The 21,873-nt window shown below is 37.5% G+C and overlaps 1 protein-coding gene across 2 annotated transcripts in view; it reads left to right on the top strand.

The window, feature by feature from the left end:
* The window catches only part of NKAIN3 (sodium/potassium transporting ATPase interacting 3), a 631,576-nt gene that overhangs the window by 340,790 nt on the left and 268,913 nt on the right, over window positions 1-21,873 (top strand). For both annotated transcript variants that reach the window (XM_064588280.1, XM_045896497.3), the window contains exon 3: window positions 2,602-2,682. In XM_064588280.1, coding sequence (XP_064444350.1) covers window positions 2,602-2,682 — 81 coding nt within the window. The remainder of the gene's footprint in view (window positions 1-2,601; window positions 2,683-21,873) is intronic.

Here is a 21,873-nt window from a genome sequence, read left to right as displayed (position 1 = left end):
CCTGTATCTCTATGTACAGACTTGTGTCCCCAGTGCAGGGTGAGGTATATAGTTTTCATCTCATAACAGTCTAAAATTCAGTCATACAAATAATCTTTGTTCTCAACAAACCAATATATAGAAGAGAGAAGCTTACAGTATTGTTTTTAAAAAACCATAACATTCATATCACGCATAACACATTAGTTGCCAAGTACACAAGAAATTGTTATTCAAATACATTGCCAGTTCTGGAATTATATCAGTGAAACTAATTTTTGGAAAACTGGTAATTTGGTGAATTGGTCATTTGATAAGTTGCAAAATTTGGTGAAGTATTAACTTTTAAATTATTCCATGGTCCTTTGCCTAAGATCTTTTAAAATGAAGCCTATCATGTAATACTTAAGCATCGGCTCTGGAGTCAGACAGAGTTCCTCTCCCAGCTATGACACTAAGTAGGTGGTCAAATGATTACTCTCCTGCTCGGTTTAGTGTGATGGCTGAATAACTTGATACATATCAAGTACTTAGCACAGTACCAGGAACATAGAAAGTGCTTAACACAGTACCAGGAACAGAGAAAGCAGCGGAGTAATAACTCATGTTATTGTTAGGAAGTTAGCAGCTGAAACTTGGAACCTACTCAGCCTGATAATTTTATCTTTGAAAGTTCACAAGTGGCATGAATCACTTCAATCACTGAGTCTGTGCTGTGATTTCTGAATAGATTTGTTTTATTATGCATTTGTTGTAACTATGAGTGGATTGTCTTTTCTAAAAGAATACTTAAGTATTTAAGTTTGCTGTCCTAATAATTAAGAATCAGATAGTTTTACAATGACTTTTGTTTATTTCCTTATGTTAGTCTTCCTTTCTTTTATGTCCTTTCCTTAACCTTTGTCACTGGCTTTTTTTCTCATGAATTAGTGGTCTGCACTGTTCTCTCATTCTAATAGACTCATGATTAGATTAATTTGGAATGAAAAAGGTCAGACACCAATTAGCAGCAGCTTTAAAATTTGTTGTGGTTATTGTGACTTGATCAGTTTGCAAAAAGTATACATTGAGGTTGAAGGTTAGCTATTTTCATTATTCATGGGAATATTTTGTGGTTTATAAAAGTGTATTTCAAGGCAGTTGGCACATTTTTAAAACTAACTCCATTCATACCAGACTTAACTAACAGAAAATATTGGCAGCATCAACAATATCTACAAATACCAAAAGCCTCCCTGTGTATTTTAATTTGTGTTAATGTTTTAACGTATTTGCCAGCTTCTCTAAATTTCCAGTGATTTTGGAGCCTTAACTCATAATTATAATTGCATTATTCTTAATAACATAACAAAAGCAAAACCCCCTCTCCAGAAAGAAAACAAGATGTATAATGTGACATCAAATGTAACCAGTTACAGAACTTGGCACCTACATGAGATTATTTTGAAAGCCTTTTAAAAATCATAACTGACAGAAAGACACAAAATGTAAATTAAATTTTATGAATAGTTAAAACCTCCTGATAAGGTTTCCAATAGGAACATGGCTATTTTACACAGTGTTTAAAATTCCTAATTTTATTATTTGAGACAGCTAATGAAATGATTTCAATAATTATTTTAATTTGACAATAGCATGTGATGATTAAAATCACTGATAAAAAGCAGTGATTTAATTAGTATGTCTATTTAAGGAATTAAGAATTTATAGATTTTTGTGGTAAAGTAAAATGAATGAGAAAACCGTTGTATTACGTTCCCAGAGTAAATTCTATTCTCAGTCATCCAAGCTATTACCCAAATGTCAGTTCTATATCTCAGTTTCTTCATCAGTGACTAGGTGAATTGCACCCTAAGACCCTCTCCACCGATGAGTTTTGATCTAAGGCTACCTTAATTCAGACTGACCAGTACTCTCAGGGAAGTCATTTCCTAATACATATTACATTAATAAGACCAATTAATCAGTAAGGCGAGCATGTTTAGAGTCTGTTGGTTGTGATTGGAAGGTATTTTCCCATTGTGGAAATCTGTCGTTTATTTGCTCATTCTTAATCCCATTTCTTAATTGTTGTGTTTTTTAAAAATATATTTTATATGGTTGCATTGGAGACATACACACTCCACTCATACTAAAATAGTTCAATAGGAAAGTTTGTTAATTTTACTCCAAACATCCATTTTCAAACATGATCTTCATTCAGGCATATGAAAGTGCTGAGTTTTGACTAACATTCCTAAAAATTTGACAGCTTATAATATTAACTAATAGATAGATAGATAACCCACAGAAAATTTGCATAATTGTATTCCCTGGAAAAGCTAATACTCAGAAAACAGAAATCAAGTCAGCACTTGGATTTAACTTTATCTGCAAGCCAGCAAAGCACTTTAAAAATAAATCTAGCTTTATTGGCATCCACTGAAAGCCAAAGAAACTATTGGATTTTTAATTTCTAGATCTTAGGGGACCTCATAAGGAGCACTCTTTTCTGAGCGTGCCCTGCTTCTTCCCAGAAGACTTAGACTTATTGACATTTTTATTATTGATTTATTTAGTATACATGCCTTTAATCTCTACGTTTTTTCTTCTCTTTCTCCCCCTTGATCCCTTTCTCTCTAGTACACAGTATGGACTGCCCTCTGGGTCACCTGGAACGTGTTCATTATCTGCTTTTATTTGGAAGTAGGTGGACTCTCTAAGGTAAGTTTATCATGCTTTTAAATAGGTACACTTTAAAAAGAGTACACTAATAAATAATTATTATGACTATATGTGTGTGTGTATATATAGTGTGTGTGTATTATATATATAGAGAGAGAGAGTGTGTGTGTGTGTATGTATATATATATAGAGAGAGAGAGAGGGGTAATCTGAATAACATTATAAATGTAATACTAATCAAAAATAAGTTTGGATACTGATCAGGAAAGAATGATCTTGGGAGCTTTATGGTTTAACTATGGCTTTATGGTTTGGTTTGTTAAGCTGTACTGAAACTCAGCTTCCAGTGTATCCTCATGTCCAGTTTAAAAAGGCCTAATGTCACAGTGACAACAGCCCCAAATGTTAAATGAAAAGTGGTTTTGAGCATTCTCGTAATTTAAAGTGGAAACGGGGATTGACAAAAACGTTAATGTAATAAATATGAATAGCAAGTCACTGTCTTTGTTTCAATATTAATTCTGAAAAAATAAAAGTTTGACAAAGGATGAAAGCCTTATATGTGTAAGTGGAGGATATATTCACTAACTAAGTGCATCTTGAAATTCTGCTCAGACAGACAAGAGTTGTCTTTTTTTTTTTTTTTAAAGATTTTATTTATTTATTTGAGACAGAGAGAATGAGAGACAGAGAGCATGAGAGGGAGGAGGGTCAGAGGGAGAAGCAGACTCCCTGCCGAGCAGGGAGCCCAATGCGGGACTCGATCTCAGGACTCCAGGATCATGACCTGAGCCGAAGGCAGTCACTTAACCAACTGAGCCACCCAGGCGCCCGAGAGTTGTCTTGATGCAACGTGTTACCAGCCTCATTTCTGTCTGTCTGCATCTAGTGTCAGCAAAGCACACAGTTTTCACTGTGACTCCTGCAGAGCCAGCTTTCGTTCGCCATCCCACTGTAAGGGCATCTTGGGTAAAGTTTCTAGCTGTGTTTCTCATACATTTTTCTCATAAACCAGCACAATTTTTACTTGTAGAAATCATAGAGAAGAAATGTAATAGTATAATTACAAAAAGAATAAGAAAGCTATAGTGTTGTTGTTGTTGTGTTTTGTTTTTTCTTTTTTCAGATTTCTCATTATTCACTGTATGTGTGCTAACTTATTCTATTGTATGATCGTCTGAAAACTTCTAAGTAACATAATGGTCTTCTACTAGCATTTGCGGGTTTAGAGCTTAGAAAATTTGCATTGACTAGCACAGACTCAGAATTGTTAGGCTCCATTGAAGTGCATAGGGTAACAAAGAATTTTTGATTTAGCTAAACAGCAAAAATCCCTGAAGGATTTTCTCCGGAACCTCCAGAGGTGGTTACTCTTTATTCTACACTATAATAACCTTATAATTAGAATTGTCATCATTTTCTCATATTGGCAAATGTGTTCAGGAGCCAAAAATGACATTTCTAATACTGACTTTTATACATATGCACAAGCATCTACCCTTAATATTTGTGCCATTAATCACATTTAACCTCTAATTTTTAAGACAGAAAAAAGGGCTTAAATCAGTGCCTAGTTATCTTCTGTAACACGCAGATTATAAAGTAATTTTAAAATGCAAATTTTATGAATATAATAATTGTGAATAATAAGTTAAGCATAGCATTTTTCAAACCATGGCATTTTGTATCTTGTAATTTGAATGGTCATTTTAAATCATTACTGTACTGGGTAGTAATTCTCTTCTATTTTCTTCCATATAAACCGATTTTTTGGGAAAAAATTAGACCAGAAGAAATTTGTCCTATGGAATTGGTATTATGGTATGCTAAAAGAAAACTGAATTTCAAATCCCAAGTCTTTCACTCAAATCTTGTCTTTAGCACTTATTAACTATGGGCCCTTAGGCAAATCACTTAACCATGCTAAGTCTCTGTGAAATATAAAAACGGGACCAGTTTGCCAATAAATGGTAGTAGTAATCAACACTTGTTGGGTATGAAGCATTGTTTTAAGCACATCATTTACGGTAACTCAGGTAAGCTTCAAAACAACCCTATGAAGTGATAAGAAGATAATAATGGTAGTCTTTTTTTCCATACCAGTCTGTTTTCCCTCCGCTGCTCAAGGTAACTTTTGTGCTTTTTGTAACTGCTTTTCTAATATCAATATGCCTGTCAAGGGTTTTTTTCTTTCTCATTTCTTTGGGTGCAAGGTTAAAAATGAGGGATATACTAGTCCCAGTCACTCATTTTATTACGCATTCAAATGCCATTAGGCAATCAACCAAGTATTCTAGGTCGCTAAAAGGATAGATGACGCCAAAGTGAGCATCTTAAAGATTTTCTGTTGTTCTCCTTCTATTAACTGCCTTAAAGGCTGGTAACATTTCCCTGGTTAGCCACAGTGTAGCCTCAGTTGCAGTCTGTAGGAAATCTATTCTGAAAACTTGAGCCGAGTTAAGGACGCTTGACAAACCCAAGCACCTCTACAACACTTCGAGGTTGGACTCTAGTTTTTATAAGAAATTCCTTGTCCATATATGCTGGTATATACTTTCTAGAGCTCTCTATTTCTTGCTAGTTCGTGAAGGCGTTCCTTGGCATTACCCACTTGGATAGATTAATAGAAGTCTCCTTTGGCCTGGATGTTTGCCTAAAATATCCATTCTAAAATAACAGATCTTTTCCCCCAGACTGGATTCAGATTAATTTCCACAATTATCTCTATTCGGTGTTGTTCCAGTGACAGTAACCACATAATCATTCTTATTAACTATTAGTGCACATTATTGTGGACATGAACAATTCTACATTTGACTTCTTATGGGGATTCTTGATCCCAACATCCAGATATTCCTTTCCTTTTTACCTCATCTGCCAATCAGCTCTGCATCGTGTGTTTGTAACACTGGTCTTGAGGGTCCTGATTCTCTTCAGATCTTCCAGAACTTAAAAGAAATGGCTGTATTGTTTTTAAGGAAGGTGTACATGTATGGTGGGGTCAGGGATGATTACGGGTCTGCATTTACATAATCTCCTGGAGCCTCAGCTTCCTTTTGAGGAAAACTGCAGCACTAATTTTACTGGATTGTTGAAAGAATTAAATAAGATAATGCATATAAAGGACTTAGAAGAGATCTTGGCAGAGAGTGAGGTTTCAGTAAATAGTGGTTCTCATAATTGCCATCAACATCATCATCTTTATTATTATTGAAGAAATTAGCAGACATCATGATTCTCGCCTGAAGCCTTCGGGACATATATTTATTACTATGCAAGAGCCGTAAGGGGAAAAAATGTAAGACTGAGTGACTTGTTTAAAAAATATGTAACAGTCCCTTGTGATAGGACCTCAGATCTGCATATTAACTTCACAGCTGTAACACTATTAATTAAATCCTTTCCTTCAACATGTAAATGGCTTTTTTTGAAATACTTCTGCAGCTGGATTCTCCTGGTGTCCCTATTGTTCCCCCTAGGAGAACTTTATGCATCTTTGGAAGTCTCTGAGGCTGTTTTTCTGCCACAGTTTAAGATCACCCAGGGCACAATTAATAAGTTATTGCTGCTTCTTTGGAGGTTGCAAGACTTGAAATCATTTTTTTCCTCCCTAGGAATACATTCAGAATGTAAATATGAAAACTCAACTTATTTACCACATTTAAAGAGAGTGAAAAATAAGTTGTGTTGATAACTTAAGTTGTACTTTCTTTTTAATTCCAAAGGAATTTAAGCTAATATCTTACGCCATGCCCCTGCTTGCTCTAAAGTGTACAAACTTTGAGCTAATATTCCTTCTAATCACCTTTTCTCGAAAGGTGTGTGGAGCTTACACATTGTGATCCTAGAGAATTTTTAGTGTGGCTCATTTTCATAGAATATAAAATGTGCATGACTGTGCATGAGCATAATTTAGACAGAAAAATAAATATAAACAAGTTCTATGAATATCTTATTAATCATCTGCTTTGATCGGGGACCTTTCAAAAACTTATAAACAAGGGGTGGGGGAGAGAGAGAGACTAACCCTTACTGATTTCTACTCTGTATAGGTGCTTTACATTGCCTTCACACAAAAGGAAACCTACCTTCATTTTTTTCCTTCTATATCATGTTTTAACAACTGGACTTTTTCCATTGTGACCTAATTTATAGGTATTTTGATTCTTAAGGAAATTTAAGCCATTTCCCCCAATGGCAATAATAGCACTCTCTCTGTTTTTTTTTTGTTGTTGTTGTTGTTGTTGTTTGTCTTTTTTTGACTTAAATTGTCACCTTTTCATACATAAGGGTCTTTTTCTCTTGTGAGATTCTTCAGTTGAATATTTCACCTGAGCAGCCAGGCAAGATCAATGAGATAATTCTTCTTTTCAAGGCTCATTCTTATTACCTAGCCTGAATTGTTCTTCTGTACTTACTGAAAAAATTATCTTTCTTACTCAAGATTCATTTTCCTTCAAGGTTGGATTCTTCCACTAACTGTGGCTTTGGACAGGCACTTTCAAGTAGAAGACTTTTAGAGTCAATTCAGAGTTATGTACAGGAGCAATTGCTTAGGAAACAGAACTTCAGTTTCCTTCGGCTGTTTACAATCCACCCATTATTTCTTATAAACAGTCTAAATATTTTTGTCTCAAAGAATTCTTTTTCAGATGACAGTTTCAAACTAAATCAATGATGTATAGTGTATTTCTTTTTTATTGAAATAAATGCAACTTACTGAATCTAGCAATGAATATTAAACTTATGTTTATCTTTTCCTTTTCATGATCTCTTCCTACCTGGACATTTTTCAAAAGGAATCTTGAAATATGATGCTTTACAGAGGGGTGAAGCTAGGGCACAAAATATCTTTATTTGAGAATCATGTAGCAGCAAATGATACAGGAGCATCCCAGAAACCCAGCAAAATTATGCCTACATTTAGAACTACAAGAATGGTATTCTATTTACTCTATCATGAAGTAAATGTCATATCTATATCAATGAGACACTTTGGGAAAATGCATAAACTAAGCTCACTAGAATAGCAAAATATTTCAGGATCAGAATTAACATATTGTTATGTACTTATCCTGCTATCCAGAAAGAATGTTTTTGCATATGATATTGACTGGGATAGGGGAAGATGGAAGTGGAAGCAGATATCTACCCAGTTATTAAGGATTAATAAAGGAAGAACCATCACAATCTGCTTCCAGGCATTAAATTAATATAAGACCCAAAGACTTGCAAATGTTTATTTTTATGTTTGGTTCCTTGTGGTTCATTCATCTTTTATGTCTAAACCCTTTTTCTCCAAAATAATACAATTATTATTTTTTAAATAGCAAAGCAGCATAAATATATTTATGCATTTCTTATTCCAAAAGACTTAAACTATACTTTTTCTTTTGGCATGGATCTAAGTGAACACAACTTCTTAAAATAGCATCTTCAGGGTCCTTCTTTATATGGGAAAATCATTGTTTTCCCCTGTAGCTTCTTTTCCATATAAAGAAAATTATAACCCAGTTTAAACTTAGTACTTTATTTTTCATAAATTTCATCAAATGCAAATGTCTTGAAAACATTTGCTCTAAAAATATAATTTGCCCCTATGTTATAGTCCAATGACATATAGAAAGTATAACATACTGCTAAATAAATGCTGCAGGGTGGGTGGTGTTAGGAGTTTTTAATCAGAAATTTGTGTGATAATCTTATGCCCCTCTGTAGAAGTTCAAATAGTTTTTTTTTTTCCAAAAAAGCAGATGGATGTATTATTCTATCAACAGTAAGTTCTGTTGCTGTATGACTAGAGAAACTGTATTGAACAAGGCCCAGGCAAATATAATTGGAAAACTACACAGAAGGGTTTTTTTTGTATTTTATAGTTTATTCATATTCTTATAATGAAAATATGCCTGAGATCAATTTTTAAAGAAGGGTAAACATAGTACCTGGATAGCTAGTTTATTGTCTCAACTCACTGGATTATAATTATAAACTAGTTTTATTTCTCGAGAGTGAACAGTCTCTCAACTATTTTGTCTCAAACCCTATTTCCATTCCTTATTACATTGTGTATAGATTCTGTAACAGATTTGGTCATTCAAAATTAGTCTCCTGTCTGATTCAGATCTGTTGTGCCCTCACCAGAGCTGACCGTGCTTAAGGCCTTCACATACCCCTCTCCTCCCTTCTTGTGACTCTACTCTTCTGGGAGAGCAGACAGGAAGTAGTCAACTGCTTACATCGCCATCCTATAGCTGATGGTGGAGGTTGCAGATTCTGACGTCATGCTGGCCTTAGTCTTTTCAGCTTCTACTAGTGGCCTCTGCCGATGTGACAGTCTTCAAATATGCCTAATTCTCCCTAAATTCGATGAAATGATATTCATTTTTAAATTATTTTATTTATTCATTTGAAAGAGAAAGAGAGAGAGAGCATGAACTGGGGGGGGGGGGGGGGGGGCGGCGGCAGGTGGTGCAGAGGGAGAAGCAGACTCCACACTGAGCAGGAAGCCTGAAGCAGGCTCTAACCCAGGGCCCCAGAATCATGACCTGAGCCACCCAGGTGCCCCTAGATGATATTTATTTTTAATAAATCTATGATGATTCTAATAGATGTAATTTGTTAAGCCATGGGTTACGTAAGTTAAACCATTCTGAGTTGGCCATGCCTGCTGAATTTCCATGTAAGCATTATCTTCAAGAAAACTTTGGTGCTGCAGAGAAACCACACTTTTATAGCTTATATTCAAATGCTTTGCTATGTTTGTAAAGACAATTTAAAGTAGCTACTGCAGAATTTTTGATGCAGTCAGTTGAACATAAGACCATTTTAGCACAACGTGTAGAATGAATAGAACATGAGAAAATGCCATTAAGATTTTGGAATTTCTTGCTGTGATGTTAATTAGTTTGTTTTGAAGACACAACCTCTTTGTTATGAAATGTCAATTAAGAGTACAATCCTAGTGATGAAGAATTCCAGGTGACATTTCCAGTGTTCACAAGATTCAAAGAGAGCCTGATTAGTTGCATTTATTTACTTTATAAAACAAGAGTAGCAGCATATACCATGGTGTAGTTTTATAAAATAAAAGAGCACCACACAGCCAAATTATAACTAACGAGCATTAAGCTCAAGGGCCCTGTACAACAGAGGAGCCTATGATAACAATTATTCAACACTACTCTCAGATGAAGGCAATCACAAGTCATTTACATGCTTTGTACCAAATTCTCCTATGTAACCTGTAGAGGGGACATCACAGATAACACTGATAATATCTAAAAGGTTCTCTTTGCACAGAGAAAGTGTCTCTTGTTCTGTGATGGTATGAGGAAGTATGGGCCTGAAGCCTCTGACTGATTGGGGTCTTGAACACAAATGGCCCTAAAAGTATCTGTGCAGCAATTTGTCATGGCAGCCACTGGAAGCCCAGTGTTGTCCCACCAGCTGCCATGGCACACGATTTCGGGATCCCCGGCTCAGAAAGGATAAGCTTGAGAACGCAGGATAAACAGAATGATAAGGAAATCAAACCAGATATATAGGAGAAGCTGTGAAAAAAATGATTGGCCAGGAGATTAGTGTCAAAGATGAGAGATAAGAAGGGAGGTATGTTTTGCTTTCTCTTGATGCAGGGAGCACTAGCAGAATGACAATTCAGAAATCCTTGTAATGACATGCCCTTTAGTATGAAGGTCCTTGCGAGTCACGTCTGCCCACCAGCAGAGCTGACTGGGATCCTGTCTGAGCACACGCCCGCCCGGGCAAGAGCGTCAGGAGGCAGGAGCAGTTTCAGCCCTCCATGTCCTAGCTGAGGATTGACAGACAGGACAACCGAGAAACAGTTCCCAGAGCAAAGATCGCCCAGAAGATGAGGTGGAACTGGCTGTCTGCTCAGACCGCAGGACGGAGACACGGGAAGACAGGATGAAAGGGGAATCGGAAACAAGCCTCCAAGTGTCTGGGAATCAGGGACAAGGCTGTATCTCTTCCATCATCTGGAAGTTCTCAGCGTGAATCACCCTCGGCCTGTTTGCTGACTCAGGAATAACAGCACAGTAGCGATACACTGTCCAGTTGTGTTGCTGGGAACCGTTAGCGTACTTGTGTGCTATAATTGTCATGCTGAAGCATCTAGCATTCTGGACTCCCTGAAAGCTTGGCTCTTTGGGGGGACCTTTCCATTTACTATAAAAACCAGGCAGACTACTTCCCATTCAAATAAAAGATGAAGCTGAAGAAAAAAATAAGGGTATTAAACAAGTAGTTCTACTTTATTCTTGTGGAAGCTGGTTTGACTCAAGGTCTTGTATTTATGGAATCTGAGTATCAGTAGTTCTTAATTTGCTAAAAGTATAGAAATTTTAAAAGCACACATCTCTAAGATCAAAATTAGATGGAAGAGACAAAAATTGAATGAAATTTAGAGAGCTGAAAATTTAAAGGAAAGATATCCATTTGTTAAATTAATTTCCAAATAGGAAATCAACTTCTATGAAGATTATGTCATTTTCCTAGTTTTCTAGGTTTTCAACTGTATTCATCTAATTATGCTTTCGTTAAACAAGTGGTGGCTGAGGTTTCTGGTTCCCTTCTATTTTCTAGTCCCCCTTTTTCTGATTCAGAGTCAGGGAAAACCCGGCTTTCGTGTGAGACAGAAGTGCTAAAAAACATGTATCTCTTTGCTCCTGTAAGAGTCGGTGTGGTCATCTAAGTTCTGGCCACTGAGATAGAAGCAGAAGAATTATGAAGGACTTCTGGAAAGGCTGCTAAGGAACTAATTTCGTGTCAAAACAGGCCCAAACTTAGTGACTTAAAGCATACAAATCTTGGGCGCCTGGGTGGCTCAGTCGGTTGAGCGACTGCCTTCGGCTCAGGTCATGATCCTGGAGTCCTGGGATGGAGCCCCACATCGGGCTCCCTGCTCTGCGGGGAGCCTGCTTCTCCCTCTCCCACTCCCCCTGCTTGTGTTCCCTCTCTCGCTGTGTCTCTCTCTGTCAAATAAATAAAATCTTTAAAAAAAAAAAAAAGCATACAAATCTTATACTTAATACAAATCTTACACTTCTGTGGGTCAGAAATCCTACAAGTCTCAATGGGCTAAAATCAAGATGTCAAACATACTATGCAAAGCAGCATGGATGTTCCTCAAAAAATTCAAAATAGATCTACCATAGGATCCGGCAACTTCACTTCTGGGAATATATCTGAATGACATGAAATCATTGTCCCACAGACATATCTGCACCGCCCATGTTCATTGCAGCATTATTTATATTAGTCAAGATGTGGAAACAACCTACATATCTATGTGTCCATTGACAGATGAATGGATCAAGAAAATGTGATCAATGTCTGTATGTATTTGATATGTGTACACACACACACAGGAATATTATTCAGTCATAAAAAAAAGGAAATCTTGCCATGTGACAACATGGATGGACCTTAAGGACATGAATGATGCTAAGGGAAGTAAGTCAGGCAGAGAAAGACAAATACCATATGATCTCACTTGTATGTGGGGTCTAAGGAAACCAAGTTCATAGATACAGAGATCAGATTGGTGGTTGCCAGAAGTGGGGCTTGGGGAGTTGGGGAAATGGGTGAAGGTGGTCAATAGTTACAAGCTTCCAGTTATAAAATAAATAAGTTCTGGGATGCTAGGTACAATATGATGACTATAATTGACAGTACTGTATATTGTATAGTTGAAGTTGCTAAGAGAATGGATCTTAAGCATTCTCATCTCAAGAAAAAAAATTTTGTAGCTATGTGAGGGGATGAACATTAACTAAATTTATTGTAGCAATTATTTTGCAATATATCTATCAAATCATCATGTTGTACACTTTAAATGTATACAGTGTTATATGTCAATTATATCTCACTAAAATTAAAAAAAAAATAAAATCAAGGTGTCAGCAGGGTTGTATTCCTTTCGGGAAGATCTAGGGGAGAATCTTTTCCTTCTCTTTTCCAGCCTCTAGAGGCTGCCAATGTCCCATCCTCCATCGTCAAAGCTAGAAATGGCAGTTTGAATCCTTCTCATTCTGGCACCTCTCTGATTTTTGGCTGCCAGGAAAATTTCTCGACTTTTAAGCGCTCACATGATTAGATTGGGCCCACCTGGATAACACAGGTTAATCTCAGCATATCGAGGTTCTTCACTTCAATCGCATCTGCAAAGCCCTTTTGTCATGGAAGGTACCATATTCATAGGTAGTGAGGATTAGGACATGGACATATTTGGGGGCCATTATTCTGCGACCACAGTGGTGATAGCCATCTTGGACTGTGAGGTGCCCCTGAGGATGTTAGCCATGAATGAGAAAAATAGAATAAAAAGTAAAAAGGAGCCTTGGGAACCTAATAACTCTGTGAAGTTTTCATACTACCCTGCGCTGCTTATGACCAGAATTCTCTTATAGTAGAAGATGTGTTTGGGGGCTTGATATATACAGCCAAAAATAATGTCTAACTAATCACATATAATTCTACAGATAATCTTACTTAGTATTTACTTAATTTGAAGCACTGTGCCACGCACTAGGGCTATATTCAGTTCTTGCCCTCATAAAATGTTCTGTATCATAGGAGAGACAGACACTAAATGAGTAATAACAAGAAAATAACAATAACGGTGTTATGATAATGAAGGAAAAAGAGCAGGGAATCACAGAGCAGGGAATATAGTCTCCACCAGGATCAGAGGAGGTTTCCTAAGGAAGATGGGATGAGGATTGGACACATTCGGTGAAGAAGAACATTACAGGTACTACTAAGCTGACCTTCACAAACACAGATGCTGTTATTGACATACCATAGGTAAGAAACATGCTTTGAGTTTTAAAATCTGAAATGAATTTGCATCTATCCACCCACCTCCATCCCGCGCTCTTTTCTCAGACTCTCTTCTGGCCAGCAGACGTTGGTGAGACAATTCCATGGAATTACATGCATCAGAGCCAAGGTCACTACCTTTGGGACAAGGTCTTGTAGGGACATACTCTAAAGAAGGGAGCTCTCAAGTTACAGACCTTTACTACCAGTGTCCGGGAAATATCTGTCCAGGCAGACACAGTCAGGAGAAAAGGCCAGGCTGTTGGGAATCCTTTCGAGATGATCCGAAGTTAATTGCCCTGTGCATAAGTAGACAAACGTGTTCCTCAAATACAAGGTTGTTGCACTGCACTATTTAGCTTAGAGCCAGTCCTAATTCAAAAAGTATTTCAAGGAAGGGTAAATATGCTTCCTGAAAAATCCCATGTCTGCTGCTGAAAGAAAAATGGTGTTAAGACGCCCTTTCAAACCAAGCGCTCTATCCCCATATTTATTTTAGCAACAAAAATTCAATTCGGTTGAGCTGTCTGGGGAGTTGATTTTTTTTTAAGATTTTTATTTATTTATCTGTCAGAGAGAGAGAGAGAGAGAGGACAAGGAGGGGGAGCAGCAGAGGGAGAGGGAGAAGCAGGCTCCTCACTGAGCAAGGAGCCCGATGAGGGGCTCGATCCCAGGACCCTGGGATCATGACCTGAGCTGAAGGCAGACGCTTAATGACTGAGCCACCCAGGCATCCCTGGGGAGTTGATTTGACCCTGTTTCCAGAACAATGAACAATGGCTTGATGGCCTCATTCCTAAATGGTGCGTCTGATGTTTTAGTTTGTACATATAACTCATCATTTTTTTTCCTGCCCTGTAATGATAGAATTAATAGAGAAAACACCTCCTCAGTATATTAGAAGTATAAGGGCGTATTAAGGCTATTTTAAGTATTAGTGTGAGAAAATACTCTGTCCTGCTTCAGGACAGCATAGGAAGCAGAAATGCTGGTTGTGCAGTGAGTTGTGCTCACCGTTAACTGAGATACTGAGACAAAGAGTATTATTATTTCCTGCATGCAATTAATCTTATATGCCGGGAGCATGAATTTCTCTTCAGTATAAAAGGCAGGCAGGCTACTGGTCCCGAATCAATGACAGTCAGAAGAGCCTAGACATTGGGTGATCTGATGAATAATTTAAGCCTGATTTGTTAACTGTGCAGAAGTGAAGTTAGCCGTGCAGGGGAGACACATTGTCAATTGCCAGCAATTTACTATGTTTTTGAAAACCACAGGCAGCAATTTACAGAAAAGATGAGGCCAGTTACTGTACACGTGTGACATTTTCTTGATTTAAGATGTCATCCTGAAAGCTGTTAACTGACAACTGGAGTTTAGAATGAGGTTATGAAGTTTAGTAAGGAACTGCTTTTATCTAAGAACCTCTAGTTTTCTGCTCTGGGAGACCCCTGAATGCATACCTCCTGCTGGGATTAACCGGGTGTATGCAAATGAGCCCTGTCAGAGAGGGTGATGCACCTTCTCTGGGAACCATTAAGCACCTTTGCTCAGAGCTCAGTGCTCTAATGCACTGACTCATCCAGGAGTAAGCATGGTGATGGGCCTTTATTTCTTGGAGAAGAAATCGTTGTCCACATATTTCTTTAGTCCTGTGCCATCTGGGAGGTATAATCACCTTCATCCTGTACCAGGAGTTTGCTTTACAGTTCTTCATAAGAAGCTGATTAAAGGAAAATCTCCTTTTTATTACTGTAATTTCTTTCCCCTTCTTTTCCCTTTGGGGATTAAGTCAGTAACAATAATTTCTTGATATTTGAACTTGTAAAAAAGTGAAATGAAGGTAGTCTTCGCTTCCAGAGGAATCTGAAACTCTCAAGTATCCCTGAAGGATGACTTCTATAGGAAGAATATCCATGAAATGGTGTCTCATAGTTTAAATGTGATAAAGTATAACCCAGGACTGGTCATTTTTGGAGCTATGCCAAAAAAGGACTTTTGATATATTTTGAAATTTATTCTGAGTGTTTACATTAATTTGTTAAATTCTCCAAGGGTTCCTAATAAGCTTAAACCTTGCAAATCAGAGTTGTAATTGGAATTCCTATTCTGGAATCACATATGTCAACAGTAACTTCTTCTTTTTTTTTTTTTTTTAAGAGTTTAACTTTCCATGTGAGAAACAAGTCAAGACTTCCTATGTGTGTCATTATTAGCAATAAAATCAATCTGAAAACTGAGACAAATACCTTTTTTCTTCTTTCTACGTTCTCTGTTTGCCCGTCTTGCTAGGTCTATAAACTCCTTTACAACCTGATGGCAGCTCCTGGGTGTTGCTTTAATAAATTTTTTCCCACCTTATCTTTTTCCCAAAAGGAGTAAAAAAGATGACCATGGGATAAGTTTATTTCTTTTTTCTATGTCAAATAGTAAAGGCAAAATACAACATGCCAGAACATTACCGTAACAACCAAACACTGAACTGTTTAATAGAGTTTCATGTTAGACTATAACTCTGTCTTTTCCCAGAGGTTTTTTTAATATTAAAAAATCAATGAAATGAAAGGCCACATGAATGGATTACTTTTAAAACATTATATTGAAGACTGACAGCTCTAAAGTGGCTCAGCAAATTTATTGTTTTGCTATCAAAAGTAGTAGGAAAGCACTTTAGGCAAACACGTGTTCCTTTCCATGATAGTTTTAGAAGCATAGATTTGGACCAGCAAAAGATAGTCACATTCAACTCTTCCAAAATATTCTCCTTTATGTATTACGAGCATCTGTAATTAAGCCATGTAAACTTGGAATCTAATTTCCATAAACTTTTCATAAAAGTAAAAAATGTATTCATAAATATTATGGAAAGAAAGTTTTAAATAACTTCTATTATCTTGACTTTGGGTAGGTCTAACCAATTAAATCATATGGTTTTATTATTCCTTCTTTGTCTATAGTATTTTTAATATAAGAAAATACATGCTCCAGAAGGGAGAAAATGTTGACTTATGTAGAGGTAGCTGTGTTGTAGACAACAAAATCAGAATTTTGTCTGTTTGACTAAAAGATTAGGTTAGAGTAGAATAATGGTGGCAGTCTAACAGAATGCCTTGAAGGTAGGAGGCTTTCGCCTTTGTTCAAATCATCAAGAAGTGAATTTCTTTTTTTTTTTTTTTAAGATTTTATTTATTTATTTGACAGAGAGAGACACAGTGAGAGAGGGAACACAAGCGGGGGGAGTGGGAGAGGGAGAAGCAGGCTTCCCGCGGAGCAGGGAGCCCGATGCAGGGCTCGATCCCAACACTCCGGGATCACGACCTGAGCTGAAGGCAGACGCTTAATGACTGAGCCACCCAGGCGCCTCAAGAAGTGAATTTCTGAGGCTTAATTTTTGATCGGTTTACCTGCTAAGGCCCCTTGCTGCTTGGATCGGACTATAATGATTTTGACTTGACCTATTTCTTTACCTTTAGAAACTCTCTACTTTATTTTTCAGTAAATCATCAAAAGCCTTTTGTACTTTATTATGAGTACCAGAGAGGTGGTTTATTATTAGTTTGCATTTATATTGTATTTGCCTTCAAGTAGCTCAAGGGGCTTTACAAAACATGACAACAGTCATCAAAACACTGTCACATATGTAAAGCAAGAAATAATGCTGGGATAAATGTGCCAAAGGCAGAGAGCTCACTGGAAACTGTTCATTTTCTACATATTTTTCAGAGATATCTTTTTAGGGATTTTCTTTAAAATAAGGTCCAACTTCCTTAAACATTTTCTTTTCTCAGCTTTGGAATCTGACACTTCCGTTCAACAAATTCACTGAGCATCTGCTCTGTGCCAGATATTATTGTAGTTGCTGAGGATATATCTAGGAGATGAGAAGAACTTGCTCTCACTGAGTTTATGTTCTAGTTTAAGAGCCAGGATACATAAGCAAACAAATACATGATATAATAGCTTGTTGTGCTAAGTGCTATCAAGGGTGGGGGGGCGGGGGAGGGCAGGATAAGAGGATAGAGAGTAACTTCATGGGAATGGATAATAGGAGAAACCATAGAAACATATTGGGGAATGCCAGGTCCCCAAGATAGAAGCATGCTCAGCATGCACAAGAAACAGCAGGATGAAGTGTTGTGTCACCAGCATGCCATGAACAAGGTGAGGAGGTCAGGCCATATGTCTGGAGAGCTGGGCAGGGGCAAGATCCTGTGGGAATCTCATCCGCCATGATAAGGATTTGGATTTGGTCCAAATGTAATGGGAACCCCGTGGGAGGTTGAGCACCGTAGAATCACAGAGTCAAAAATCAGTGCGACTGCTGTGCAGGGGACAAGAGTGGAAGCAAGAGGACCCACAGAGACATGATTGTGGTGGTCCAGGTCAGACGTGAAAGTGGCTTGGGCTAGGGTGATAACAGTGGTCAAGAGGAGAGTGATCAGATTTGAAAAACAATGGGAAAGCAGAGCTCACAGAATTTGCTAATGGATCAGAGGTGGTATATAAGAGACCTTTAAATTCTGTCTCTGCTCCATGTGATGTAGTTTCTCACCAGTAAGGGAGCAACAGTGAGTCATTCAGAGTGTAACTGAGGACGCCTATAACACAGAGCTCACCTTCCAAGCAAAGATGCCGTCTCTCAGTGCAAAGGGCTTGAAACTGGTCAGAAGAAACAAGGAGGCTAGGGTGAGAAGGTCCACTGCATACCAGGCAAGTTCATAGAGGTGGCTCTTTTCACCTTGACATCAATCTCCCAAAGAAAGTGGCCTTTCCCCTGACATAGATAAGAAAGTGGAAGGATCATAGGCAGTAAATAATTTACCCCTGGTCAGACAAATGAAATCTGGAAAATGTACTTTTTGATGCTGGAAGGCTGTCTCTGAGCCCAAGATCATATCCATTATTGACAGTTACCTCTGTTAGGTAAGAGAAACACAACATGGAAGGGAAAGAAAAAAAGAATAATAAAACAGAACAAACATATTACTGTTCTCATACTTCCTTTTCCTCCCCCACCACTAAGGAGTGGTCTGTCTTCTCAAAGCAGCCTGAACACTGGAGACAAGGGAGATTTATGAATAAACAAAACCCTGTCCCAATAGCTGACCCCAGGGCTACCTAACACAAAATGATTAGAAGCCTTAGTGTAGTCATCTTGTGAATTCAGTCATCAAAGACTGTAAATCAACATTCGTGTTTTCAGATTTCAGAAAGGCTTTGGCTCTGAATTATCTGAAAAATTATAGTTTCACAGCCCTGTAATCAGGATTCGAAACGTCTGCTGCCCCACTTGCTGTCTTCATTGGTTATCCTCCTTGTAACATCTGCATGGAACTTCGAGATTTATGGCAGCTCTCCCATGTGGCCCCATGAGTCCTGCCACATACCTCCCATCCCATTGGGCAGGTGAGGATATCATATCTCTGAGAAGTTAAAATCTCTAATGAACACACACAAAATGAGTGGCTAAAGAGTGTCAAACTTAGAATATCAGACATCAGTTCATGGATGTTTTCAGGGAAGTGATGCAAGGTTGGGGTTGGAGCCATATAATGGACTTATCAGAATCTAGGAGCTGCCTTGGCAGTCAGCCCAACCATGACAAGGACAGGAGGGGTATTTTAATGCTGAGCCCGTTCAAAACTACTGTCCCATCCAACTAGCTGTGTCTGAAAGCAGGTGTAGTCTTATGATTACCTCCCTTGCAATGGACAATTCATTGTGGTGGCTTTTCTTTTTTTCTTTTTCCCATTTATTTATTTAATTTGCATTGCCTTTCCCTTCATAAAAAAAAAAGGTAAGAAATAAATATCTTTACACCCTTTTCTACAGTGTTGCTGTTGAGTTAATAAGCATTCTGATATAGTGCTAATATTGTTTGTTAGACCTCAGGTTCCAAAGTGGAGAAATCTTATACTAATTTAAGCCATAAAAAGTAACCAGTGATTTCATGTGAAGATGATGCTGTGGTGGACAGATATTCAGACTCACCCTTACCTCTTTGTTGCAGTGTAGTCATGTGATGCAAGTATTTATTTACCTTAGCTGAATTCAACTTGGCAATTCCCATACTGGGTCACTTACATTATCAAGGGAATGGAAGCATTCAAGTCCAAAACAGCCAATGGGTATTATAAGACCTACAGAAAGAACATGCCAGTGGTTTTAAGGGTCTCCCTAACTATTGGCAAGCTAGCAAAATGCTTGGTAAGATGTGCAAAAGAACACAGTCAACAACATTCTTGAGAAAGAAGAGTGAATTAATTGAAGGCTAGCTCCGAAAAGAAGAATTACAGGGCTGTGTTATACATATGTATGGATTAGAAAGGTCCTTTCTGGACAATTTAAGGGATGCCAGGAATAATTTGCAATACATTATACTTGATTTTCACCTTATATGCTGACTCGAGACCCAGATCTCCCTAAAAGAGGCCACTACATTCGCTTATAAGTTTTTAATTTTAGAACCTGCTAGCCACTATTTATGCGAGAAAAAAGTGAGGAAAGAACTCCTCTTTTCTCCTAGAAATAAAAAAAAAAAAGTTTTATTCCTCCCCTTCCACCTACAACCTCCTACCATTTTCTTTATTTATCAGGTCCTTTTCTCAGCAAAAGGAGATGTTAATGATCTTATTAACATATTAAACAATGGCATAGAAAAGGCTGACATTTCCCAAAGCTTTTGGTCCATGATTAAAGTAATGAAAGTTGCCAGTTATTCAGGCCAAGCCTATAAAGGCCTTAAATTCACTCACTGCCTGAAAGGTCAGGTGAATTAAAGGGAAATATAGGGTTGGCCTTGAACAGTCTGCATGTGGTGATTCTGAGTGCTCTTAAAAGTGGCTGAATCGAAGAAGCCACGCATTAATTCCAGCCAGCTTCCTGGTGTTGATTAAGAAGTAATGGCAAGTGCTCATTTGTGGGCAAATTAAGAGATAAGTCCTTTTCAGAAGGTCATTTACATGTCTTTTTTTTTAATTAATATTACTGACTTGACGCTTTGCAGTTAAATTAACCCATTAACTATAAAAGTCATCAGTTTGGAGAGTAGGAAAGGATAATTTATTTAATATCAGATCCAGATTTTCAATAATTGACCATTTCTTCTGGCACCCTAATAGTAAAGGTCTGAAGTTGTGAAGTATGTGTTGGGTGGGTGGCCATGGCCTAAACTGTTTTGCTGTGTTGTTGCTGATTATAAAGGTAACATATAAACATTTTTTAAAAACTGAAAAGAATGTTGAAGAAAAAAACCTATCTTCTCTTCTGCCCCCATCACTCATAGTATTTTAGTATTCCCATATGTTGAGCTCAGCAATATATATACATTTTGTGTGTGTATGCATGTATATATATATAGCATATACACGGGTCAGCATATAGGTAAACATATAACTCTCTAAATTTGTCATTACTTAAAATACAGTTTCATATTTTGCTTTTTCACAGGTTGTAATAAGAGCACTTCACTACATAATAAATATCCTTTGGAAACCAAGTTTGTTTTTTTTTATTTAAAAATTTTTTTATTCTTATGTTAATCCCCATACATTACATCATTAGTTTTAGAAGTAGTGTTCCATGATTCATTGTTTGTGCATAACACCCAGTGCTCCATGCAGAACATGCCCTCCTCAATACCCACCACCAGGCTAACCCATCCCCCCACCCCCCTCCCCTCTAGAACCCTCAGTTTGTTTTTCAGAGTCCATCGTCTCTCATGGTTCGTCTACCCCTCCGATTCCCCCCCTTCATTCTTCCCCTCCTGCTCCCTTCTTCTTCTTCTTTTTTTTTTTCTTAACATATATTGCATTATTTGTGAAAACCAAGTTTTAATTAAACTTTTTATTTTGAGACTGTTGTGGAGGCACATGGGGTTGTAAGAAACAATGCAGAGAGTCAGCACACCCTTGGCCCGATTGCCACAATAGTAGCATCATGCAAAACTCTATAGTACAATATCACAACCAGAATATCTATATGGATATACTCAAGATATAGAATATTTCCATCACCGCAGGATCCCTTGTGTTACCTTTCTATAGACATATACTTGCCTCTAGTCCTTACCCTCTGGAAACCACTAATCTGTTCTCTATTTCTATAATTTTGTCATTTCCAGAATGTTGTATAAATGGAATCATACCATCCATAACCTTTAGGGATTAGCTCTTTTCATTCAGCATAGCTCTCTAGAGATTCATCAGAGTTATTCATGTATCAATAGTTCATTCTTTTTTATGGCTGAGTATTTATTCCATGATATGGGTATACCGCAGTTTGTTTAACCAGCCACCCATTGAAGATCACCTGGGTTTTTTCCAACTCTTGGCTGTTATGAATGAAGCTGCTGTGAACATTTGGATACAGATTTTGTGTAAATATAAG

The sequence above is a fragment of the Mirounga angustirostris genome, unplaced genomic scaffold, assembly GCF_029215605.1.
Source record: "Mirounga angustirostris isolate CCGP_5_RB_7025 unplaced genomic scaffold, mMirAng1.0.hap1 SCAF_4, whole genome shotgun sequence".
Lineage (NCBI taxonomy): Eukaryota > Metazoa > Chordata > Mammalia > Carnivora > Phocidae > Mirounga > Mirounga angustirostris.
This window is presented reverse-complemented; position numbering and strand designations above follow the sequence as displayed.